The sequence below is a fragment of the Anabas testudineus genome, chromosome 4 (genome assembly GCF_900324465.2).
Source record: "Anabas testudineus chromosome 4, fAnaTes1.2, whole genome shotgun sequence".
In the NCBI taxonomy this organism is placed as follows: Eukaryota; Metazoa; Chordata; class Actinopteri; order Anabantiformes; family Anabantidae; genus Anabas; species Anabas testudineus.
Genome location: NC_046613.1, coordinates 20,602,515 through 20,613,398, shown reverse-complemented (window position 1 = coordinate 20,613,398; position 10,884 = coordinate 20,602,515). Strand labels below are relative to the sequence as shown.

The 10,884-nt window shown below is 39.6% G+C and overlaps 1 protein-coding gene across 1 annotated transcript; it reads right to left on the bottom strand.

Annotated features, from left to right (window-relative positions):
* Nucleotides 1-8,075: 8,075 nt before the first annotated feature.
* Nucleotides 8,076-10,106, bottom strand: c4h1orf52 (chromosome 4 C1orf52 homolog). Its single transcript, XM_026345865.2, has 3 exons — nucleotides 9,680-10,106; nucleotides 9,013-9,223; nucleotides 8,076-8,628 (listed from the first exon to the last, which is right to left on the bottom strand). The coding sequence occupies exons 1-3, from the start codon at nucleotides 9,977-9,979 to the stop codon at nucleotides 8,474-8,476; spliced, it is 666 nt and encodes a 221-aa protein (XP_026201650.1). The 5' UTR covers nucleotides 9,980-10,106; the 3' UTR covers nucleotides 8,076-8,473.
* Between the last annotated feature and the right edge of the window lie 778 nt (nucleotides 10,107-10,884).

Below are 10,884 nucleotides of genomic sequence, written 5' to 3'. Positions count from 1 at the left end.
AAAGCAATTACTGAGATCTTTTATCTGTAAAATATATTAGCTGTTAAATAAATGTAGAGGAGGAAATAGTAGAATACCCCCCTTTGTATGTCCACACAAGTTCCTCAGTACAATGCTGAATTTCTGTAATGCTTATAAAAGATGAGGGTGGTGTCAGATATCATCAGGGTGTTTACTTTTCTCTAATACCAGCGTGTAAACTCTCTGAGCTTAAGTCTGGGTGGTGGTACGTGAAATGCAACTCCAGCATCACTATTGAAATTCAGCACATTTTTGTCCCTGAAATGTGAATTCACTTCAGTTGCAGAGCAGCGAGCCGGGTCTTCTCCACCACCTTCACTCGTAGCTGTGAAAGCATTTGAGCAAACCGCAGAAAAAACAACTCACATCTCAGGGGAGTTGGAGAAAGAAACAACAAAGAGGACGGAGGATGGAGATAACCTCCCGCCTCTCAATCATCTGCTACCACAAATGAGCCAGATTGTGAATGTCATGAAGCATTTGTCTTTCTCATAGGTTCATCTTCATTATTACCCACAGATGAAGGCTATTTTTTATCCTCCAGTGTCAACACCTATCCAAAAACAGGGCTTGTCACATGATGGATCACTGCTGATTATGGGACAGACAGTTTTATCTGAAGAGCATCTTGAGCAATCCACTCCTCTTTGACCTTGCGTATAGGCCCTGTCCCTGCTCGCAGCACAACCTGGGGCTTTAAGGCGGGCGGACACAGCGGAGAAAGGAATGAAATACTTAGCTTTAACCTTAAGCCATTTGTTTGCTGTTGCCTCTACTTGGAATGTGCAAGAGAATGAGCTGCTGAAAAGCTGCAGTGGGTGTATGAGTGCACATGCGCTCTGTAGGCCTCTTTAAAGCACACACACAAACACACACTCACATACCTGAACACACACACACACACACACACACACACACACACACACACACAGACCGAATCTGAATCCTTTATAACCCTCCTGGCAAAGCTGTGCCTTTATTAAGGTACAATGTCTACCCATGATTGAGGGCATTTATTGTCAGAGCCATTCATTGACCGGGCCCCAGCGTCCCACATTCACCCCTCCACCACCACTGCTTCCCTCAGTAAAACATGATAAGCATCTGTTATTGCTCTGCAGGAGCCACGCAGGCCCTGACGCCTCGGCCTGCCTCCCCGACTGACTGACTAGACCCTGTCTGGGCAGTTATTTACAGGTCAAAACCTACGGGCTTCATGTGTCTATGTGGGAAAGAGGCAAAAAGGGAGAGTGATGGGGAGGATGGAGAGAGTTAATGAAGAGAGGCTTGATGCATTGGGAAAGCTGCAGCATTTAAACTATACAGGAGGGTTCCACACACTCACTGCAGTGCATGAGCCATGTCTGTTTGACAAATAAGGCCAATAATTGCATGCCTAAAAATGTGATTTTGTGTTGTGATATTCTTTAGTATTCAGGTTTATTCAATAAGGCATGACTTGTACTTAAACCAGGGTTTTGACCACTGGTGTAACTCAAGTGCTGCACATATGAGCAAATTTGAGGTACTGAGGTTTTACCTGAGCAGTTGTGTTTCCTCACGATTACTACTTAGACTACATGAAAATATAAAGACCGATGTTGCTATACGTTATATTGTATGTTTAGGTTTGACTTACCACTAAGAGGGGAAGAATGCAGATTGATTTGTCCATTTCTTTTAGTGATTTAATTTTTTCTTGTCCAATAATACAACATACATACAATAGGAATGACCTTGTGTTGGAATATCAGATATAAGCTGGAACGTCTGCAATAATGACCACATCAATTTTTAATCCTAATTTAGTTTGTTAATCTGTGGATGAAATGATGACTTCATGAGTTTATTTTTTCACAAACACATTTTGCTGTTAACGAATCCATAAAACCATGGCCTTGTTGATTTGTTTACATTCTACAAGTAAACAAATCAACCTCGATTTAAAATAAAACAGCATCCAATTTGGTAATAGGGATTTAAAGGAACACAAAATAAGCTCTTGTCATGAGTCCTGCATGCTGAGTCAAGGGAAAACGAGGAAGTTTGTCTCCCTTTTCTCTTTTCTCCTCACCCGTGCCTTTGTGAAGAGAGTGCCTTTGTGAAGACAGTGGCAGAACATCTGCTTAGCTGCCCCCCTTTCAGATGTCCTGGCCAGAGAGTGCATGACCAAGAAAACGGAGTCAGTGTGTGTGTGACACAGAGGGAAAGAAAGCAAAGCAGAGAGACAGTATAAATGTGTATGTCGGTGCACGTTTCTGTGTGCACGGGAGTGTGCGGATACGTGGTTGTGCAGCTGTTGGGGTTCTCCTCCTGATGGCGGCCCTTTGTTCCCTCTCTCTCTCACTCTGCGCCGACCAGTTTATGGGCCTTCTCTATTTCTCAGCGCACACCACAGCTAAATTTATGTCCCTGGACACAAGCCTTTCTCATGGTATAAATTAGGATGGATGATCCCTCTTAGAGTGGGGTTGCCAAGGGACCGCTGCCTTACATTCCACAGGGTCCCATTATTTTTATAGCCATTCAGTCATATTTTACTTTTGAAAAAAAAAAAAAAAAAAAACTGAGATGAAGTGCATCTGTATCCACACCAGTGTCTTGTTAAGATTGTGAATGTTTAAGTCAGGTTTTGAACAATGTTTCTTATTCTATTTGAGGGTTTATGGATACATAGGTAGTAATTAGATGCTAAAACCCAATCAAATCAATAAGACTATTAATCCTTCTATGTACAATGGTACAATGGTCTCAATAAAGGAATAACTCATAACTTCTGTTTGTTTTTGCACGGATCAAACAGGGACAATGTGATGTGTTGATTGGTGAGGTTAAAAATAGAGGATAGCTGTTTCCCTTGGTTTCCAGTCTTTATGCTAAGCTAAGTGGCTTCTGGCTGTGGCTTCATGTTCAACAGGTAGATGTCAGATCAAAAATGTCAATCCATACCTTTATGTTAAATCAAAAACAAGCTAAATTCCTAGTGTTTTTGCTGCATCTGTGTGATCAGGGTATGAATGAACATAACATGAACAAAGTGCACATAATATCCCAAGTGTGATAAAAGGGCAGTGAATTGATTGGTGTAAACATAACTGTTGGATATTGAGTCGGTGTGAGCAAACATCATTTCCTCATGTCTGGAATCCAGATAAGCTCTTATCTCATTAGACATACATACTGCAGTTATATTAGCCTAAATATACTGTTTGCATAGAAACATCTGTGAGTGTTGATGCACTGGAAACATAGAAACCGATTCAGGCCTCACTGCCTGTAGCTTCTAGAATAAAGTGTTTCTTTAGTGACTCATTTGAGCTAAATTGAGCAGCTTCATTCAGGAAAATTATATAAACTATAAATTACATTACATTTCAAAGTTCTAGTCATACAGAATACAAAATACTGAGAAACTGTGTGGGTGTGCTCACAACCTGCCCAATTGGGTAAAACAAGCAACTCCTCCATTACTGGACAGCAGCCAGGTTAGCTGACCGCCGCTGGCTGACTAACCCTAACCCTAACCCAGAGAGAACATGGAGAGCCTGGGGTGTCCACAGCACGTCCTTATCAACAGACGACCTCTGACATGTTTATCGAGACAATAGGTCACACTGCATTTCTCTCGCTACTGTGCTCCATCACTGTTCCTTCCACGTAATCAGGTGTGCTAAATACATTACTTAATGCCCCCATCCCCCTGTGCCTCACTTTGAACCACCTAAGGAGAGAGTTAAGGAAGTCTAAGGCCAGGAAGGCCACAGGCCCAGACTACATTAGCTCCGAGCTGCTCAGAGAGGTGGTTCTGTACATGTTTAACATGAGTCTGGGACTGGTGTGAGCAAAACCAACCTGCTCCTGAAGATTAGCAAAGGAGTTGGTGATTGACTTCGGCAGAAACCTGCACCACCCATGCTGGTGAGCATTCACACAAACTGTGGAGGTTCTGAGTATCTCCTTCAGCACTCCAAGTGCAAGTAGGAGCGCTACCGCAGCTCATTTCTCCCCACTGCCATTATACTGTACAATATATCACTGAAGTACTTAAAAAATGGATTTGGACTTCAATGGACTTTGAATTAGATTAATTTTAATTACAACTTTGTCTTCATCTCTATAGCAAAGCATATCTAGCTAATACAACACTGTAACCATGATTTATTGTGTCTTTTTATAAATATAATTTTTTTGTTGAATATTAACAACAGCCAGGGGCGCTGGCAGAGGGGTGGGGAGGGAGGGCACAGGCCTCTTTTGCTGCCACTCCTGTGAAAATCTCCTTAGGAGAAGGATATTAGCCACACAAGAGTTGCTATAGAACGAAGTGTCTATATACACAGTATATTACTTCTCACTTTATTAGGTATAGCTATGGTATAGTAACACAGCCCCACAATAAATCCTTCCATTCATGATGATTGTGATTTTCAGTGCTGTGTTGCTATTTTTCTTTTCTTTTGGAGAGCACAACTTGTCTCTCTTGCGTCTCACTTGCGTTAATGATTGTATCTAAACTAATTTTAGGAAAATTATATCAGACAAAAACCAAAACTAAAATGAGGCTGAAATGAGAATCACAACTTTGACTCAGAGCAGTGGTAGAGCAGTCAAATTTTCCTCTGGGCTTCTTTTAACATTGGCACATTTTGAATAAAGTTAAATGTCAAATGTCAGGAGCAATCTATGAAATGTAAACACAGGAACACGTATAAGAATATTGTCAGAGATGAGTTTTTAGATCATTGATTAATAGAAATAGACACACAAATAAGTATGCATGACTAATTACTGAAAGGAGAAGAATAAATTAACAAACTGTGTGATTCACAATGTCATGTTTGTGACAGATGACTACTTTTGTAATTTGCCATACCTGGATTTATGTTGTAGATTGCAGCTCTACTACAATACTGATGTGGTTCTTCTTTAAAATATGAAACTTTAGAGAAGTTATTGTGTGATTCAGAGGAATAGAACTAGTAAGCTAACTTCAAACAAGTTGGGACTTTTGGAAATATTCAGCTGCAATCAGCAGCCAGTACCACAATGTTACTGTAAATTACAATATTAGGTTACAGCCTGACCATCATCTGGAAAATTCCACTCCATGTTTAATATGAGGACTAGAAAGTAGAACCTGTGGTGACCATAGCGTGCTCTGAGCTGAGCAGTTATTTCAGTCTTATGAACTGACTTATGAACTGATTTCAACACAATAAAATACCATACAGTGATAACATGCCTGCAATATGCTTCTGATCTGGAATAAAAGCCCAAATGACAGATCCGAGAGACATTTGTTTGTCTCTGGCTCCACAGATCTTTCCTCTACTGCTAAACATCTGTTTCACATGATCAGCCAGGTTTCTGGTGTGAAAAGCAACTGTTTGCCTCAAGAAAACATCCAAGATCAGTGAGAAGTTGACAAGTCAGTGAGTGTGTTGACACGGAACCGGAGCTCTGCGTTTAGCCAAGCCAAGGTATTGGTCCATTGGTTCGGACAGCCAAAACTAAATGTACATGCAAGCAGCAACGTGCTGTGTGAAAATGTCAGACGGCAGCAGCTGTAGGCAGACATCTCAGTGGGGTCCCCGAATACTCAATGGCTATCATGAGGTCTTGACCTTCCTGGCAGTGTGTCACAGTGATAAACAGCGAGTGTGACTGACACTGAATAATTAAATTTAGAAGTGTTCTGACTGATGTTCTGATTGCAGCAGTGTAATATAAGAGCCAAGACATTCTCTTTTAATAAAGGAAGATAAGGTCAGCCATGTGTGACATCCAGGAGAACAAAAATGCAACCTGATCCCTGAAATCCAAATAGGATATAATCCAGGAATGCCGTGGATGGATATCAAAGACAGAAACGGTTCAATCCCACATACACACAAAAACTACACTGGAATAGTAGTTTACCACACAATTAAAAAAATACAACTTCACACTGATTCATTATCTAAACAAAGTGACAGTGAAGTGAGTCATTCTAAAACGCTGATGAATGTAATCTTGCTTGTCAGTTCTCATAGTTAGTACAGAAGGAAGAGTTATTTGTTCATAGATATGACTGATAAAATCAGTCTGCTGCTGCTGCTGTGCAGGACCAGGTACACATTTCAGACAAGGCCAGGCACATACCTGCAGGTTGGAATTTTATCAGAAGCATATTTACCACTATTTCATGTCAACTCACGATGACAGATAGGCCTGGAATTCCTCTGATCACCAAACTGTTGCAAAGTGGGAACTTTCCTCTTTTTCTTGACTTGAATAAATATATTTACCAAAGTGGACAAGGAAATCCAAAGTATGAAATGTGGGAATATATGGTCTAGTACAATGGTCCAAATAAAAACAATATAACATTGTTAACACTTGGGTCAGTGTGATCACGAGTGAGTTTATTCTATGCTGTTATCTCATTATCAGACAAACACAATTTTAAATGACTGAAAGAACAGAAAGATTTCCATTAAAATCTTTTATTGCTTATGAGGTTTATGATATCTCAAACCTTTACAGTTGTTTGCACTATGTGAACTAACTTGTGAAACAAATAATAATGTTCCAAACATCTTCTTTATCAATACTTAACATGTACAAACTGGATTTGGTTTATTAAGAAACAGATGTAAAGTGTTGTGGGACCACGAGGCAAACTTCCAAATCCAACATTAGCACTCCCTTCCTAGGAAACCCTGCTTATAAACACGGCCCCTGATTGGGATTTGGATTATCACCATTTACACTAAGTGCAAAACTTCAAACTACACAAGAACACAATGAATTCTAGTGCAGCTTATGGGCGCCACCTGGTGCCCATAAGAAGGAAGAGCAAGTCCTCTGTTGTAAATGGTAGTTTTTAATCACCTAAGACATTTTGACGTGTCGCAGCAGGAGAAACATTTTGGGTTTCTGGTACAGTGCATGTTGGTGCACTGTCACACCGTCATGACTTACTAGGAAAAAACACTAAGTCAACACCCGTGCTTTTCCTACTATGACAAGACAAATCTGCTCTGAAAAAGGAGTATTTGAACAGATTTACAGTCATTTTGATCACATTTTAGAGGAAAGTCGCTGAATGAACACAACACAAACACTGAGGATACAAAACATATCACAAACACAGGGCACATAAACCACTACAACCAGATGTCAATATATTAAAGCACAGTAATTAAATAAGAGAGAGACAAATGACCACCACACCTAAATGTGTCACAGCAGGATGGAAAGTGGCTCCTCATTTAATGAAAACTGCAGTGTTTGACAACAATCAGAGCACTCAGACAGAATTAAACATGTCCCATGTTGCCCTGTTGTCTAAACTACAGTGTTTGAATTCAAGCAGCTGGGACCAGACATGGCTTGTTTGGTAATGCGCAGTCTTCTGTACACAAAATAAAGCTGTGCCAAATTAGTAAGGACTGTAAAGCACTTTTATTTCCCCTTGACCTTGTAAAATAGATAGAAGGGATTTCTAGAATCAGGGTTCTCAGATGTAAAGTGTTTTGTTTCAAGTCAGTGAAGGTCATTTGATAACAAAAGAAATATACACTGCCCATCAAAAAAAAAATCACGAACGTCCAGAGTTTACGTTTTAAATTAAAATAACTTTTTCACTAAGATTTTGTATTATGATGGGAGACAGACCACTCTGCAAAGTCTTCTCCAGCACATCCCAAAGATTCTCCATGGGGTTAAAGTCTGGACTCCGTGGAGGCCAATCTAAGTGTGAAAATAATGTGTCATGCTGCCTAATTCACTCTTTCACAATTTGAGCCCGGTGAATCCTGGTATTGTCATCTTGGAATATGCTCGTGACACCACAGGGAAAAAAATCCATTGTTGTAATAACCTGGTCATTCAGTATATTCAGGTAGTCAGCTGACCTCATTCTTTGCACTCATAACGTTGCTGGCATTATGGGTGCATCACTTCACCCACCTCTCTTCTTACCCCATCACTCTGGAACAGGGTAAATCTGGACTCATCAGAGTACATGACCTTCTTCCATTGGACAGTTCCAGTTTTAGTTTAGTTTCATCAATCTCTGTAGATGTTTTCTTTGCTTGATTAGAGCCAATAATTTTATGCTTCTGAAACAGATTAACATCTTTTCCACGACCACAGGATGTTTTTCAATATATGAGAAGCTACTTACTGCATCATTAAGGGTTAAAAAACTTGTTGCCAGTTGAAAAATAATCATCCATGCAGTATTTATCCAATGGGAGGCTCTTACCCATTTGCTTAGTTAAATCCAGGTGGTGACATTTTTTTGGGACGGGCAGTGTATATTATTACTACACACCTGAATAGGTAAAATGGTTGTGTGTGTTTGCAGCATACAATCTGCTTGAGCATTGTGCTAATGTCCATGAAAGTTCTTGACTGACATAAAATTTAATTATACACTAAATCTTTGTTACAGGAAGTTTGAGCCTCACTCAATCTTTTGCCTGAGGATCCTTTTCTCCTCCTCAACAAAATTCTTGTCAGAGGTGGCTTGTCCCAAGTCCCTCTTCCTTTTCTCCTTCTGCTGGAAAGTTTCCACCCGACGTTTTTTGGCAGACAGACCTGGCTTGTCAGACTCTTCATCTGATCACCAGAGGAGTGGTAGTAGTTGGTTTAGGAATTTTAGGGAAGTGGAGGGACAGCAGAAAATAGTGATTATTGATTTAGTCAACATTAGACTATTCACATTTTGTTTTGATGTAGCCTCTTGGGTTTATCTTGATTTAAGCTGTAGTATATCTTTACATTTATTATATTCATACAACCACATATAATATATTTGTATATGTGTATGTATATTAAAGCATTTTTTTGCTTGTTTTTTTGTATGGCCTGCAATGTTGCACTTGACGCAATTTTAAGTATGTGGTGAAGACAAAAATAATTTTCCACAATGTCGTCAATAAAGTTTCTATCTAACAAACTAAGGGACTCTAAAGAATGCTCAATCTGGCACATTTCACCAACCTGAGTCACACAGTTGCTCCTCTGCGGGTAGGAACTGGGCCTTCCCAGTGTAAGGTTGTGGGGCATCTTCCCCATTGTCCTCATACACACTGGACCACTTTATAGCCATGTCCATGCCTGGAGGAGGTCCCTTCTTCTTCTCTGGTTCTGAAGCATAGCTCTCTGGAGGGGGGACAGCGTTTGTCTTCCACGGCTTAAACTCTCTGACGGGCTTCAGGTAATAATGAAAAAAGAATACAATTGGAGAACTGACTTTAATAATGAAGCAACAAAGGAAAGGTTTAAAAAATGTGCTAAATTACACATCTAAATCCATCCATCTTATGATCTTATATTTATCAATATATGTATTTATATACATTTGGAAATGATTCACCAACAAATCACATGTCAATCAAATATCGTTATTAGGGGTTTTAATGTTTTATTGTCAGTTATAAGCTTATAGCAGAAATAAAATAGTCACATGTGCCATCATTTACTCTCACATAAGCTGGTGCCAGTGACACATTTACCTTAATTCATTTAATATTCATCAAATATTCATTTCTACAGCCCTGGTTGGTTTCTGATATAATAATAAAACAGTAAATTGGGTGTGTACATGGGTATTTGTGTAACTTTACCAGCTGAAGTACTTTAATATATCGTATGTGTGGATTTTTACCTCTTCGGGGGCTTTAACAGTCAGACTATCCCAGTCTATCTGTTTATTCAGTGGGTTGTAGAGAAACGCGGGTTTGGACACGGAGCTGAACAGCTCGTCAGGTCTGGGTAACGGAGCTCCACCGGCGGCTCGTTTGGTCCCGAGTTGGGAGGACTGAGCCCCGGTCCCCGGAGCATCTTTACCCGGTGTCTTCTTCCGACTCTGTCCCTCCTCGTCCGAGTCGCTGTCGTTGCTGCTGTCGCTCAAGTCGTCGTAACTCGAAAAGAAACCCAAAGAGCCGGACTTCTTTTCTTCTGACATCTTGTTTGAGTTATTGATTTTCTAATTTAGCAGCAACCAGTGGACGTAAAAGCGGACGAAACGTTAAATTAGAGCTGAGGAGCCGGACTCGGTTAAGTTCAGGAGCTCCAGGCTCGACTCCATTTTGAATCAGCCTCCAAAACAGTCGTAAAGCGCGAAACTGTCGTGACGACTGTCGCAAAGCCGCTTGGTTAAAGGAGCAACCCGTGTAAAAACGAATCCTTGTATAATTATACATAAGGATTTCTACATAATTTCCTTTTATTTATGATCTGTTACTAATGCACTCATTTGTACTGGATGATTTATGATCATTCTTCCACAAACATCTGATTCTCCTGTTACTTAAATAATCTACAAACTGATTTTAAATAGTCTGTGCAGCCTCACCATGTCCCAGTTAAGTTGTCTTTGTGAGTATTTTTCTTTTATTTGAAATAGAAGCAAATGACTAATACTCTTTTGCTATTAACACATCAATGATATATTAGTTAAGTTAGTTAGGAACTTGTACATAACAGCTTTGACAGTGACTATACAGAATGATTAATATGTCAAAGCACAAAACTAACAGTCACAATAATAAGATAAGATAAGATAAGATATTCTTTATTGATCCCACATTGGGGAAATTCAATTGCTACAGCAGGTCAGTGCAAAAAGAACAACAGCAATGTGCAAAAAGAATGAGAGGGTGTGCAAAAATACAAAAGTAATAAACATTTTACGAGAATCTACAACTATATACACTATTACGAGTTAACATATATAATATGTTATACGTAATAAAAAATAAATAAAAAATAAATAAACTATATATAATACTAACTATATCCACCTTTTTTCCACTGTTACAGGCTCTAAAGCTGTTGTATCTCTGATAATGCATGCACACACAGACTTAT

Coding starts and splice junctions, on each gene's coding strand:
- c4h1orf52 (XM_026345865.2), bottom strand. CDS start 9,979: ATGTCAGAAGAAAAGAAGTCCGGCTCTTTGGGTTTCTTTTCGAGTTAC. Junction 9,224..9,679: donor CTGTTAAAGCCCCCGAAGAG/GTAAAAATCCAC, acceptor TATTACCTGAAG/CCCGTCAGAGAGTTTAAGCC. Junction 8,629..9,012: donor GGAGCAACTGTGTGACTCAG/GTTGGTGAAATG, acceptor TCTGGTGATCAG/ATGAAGAGTCTGACAAGCCA.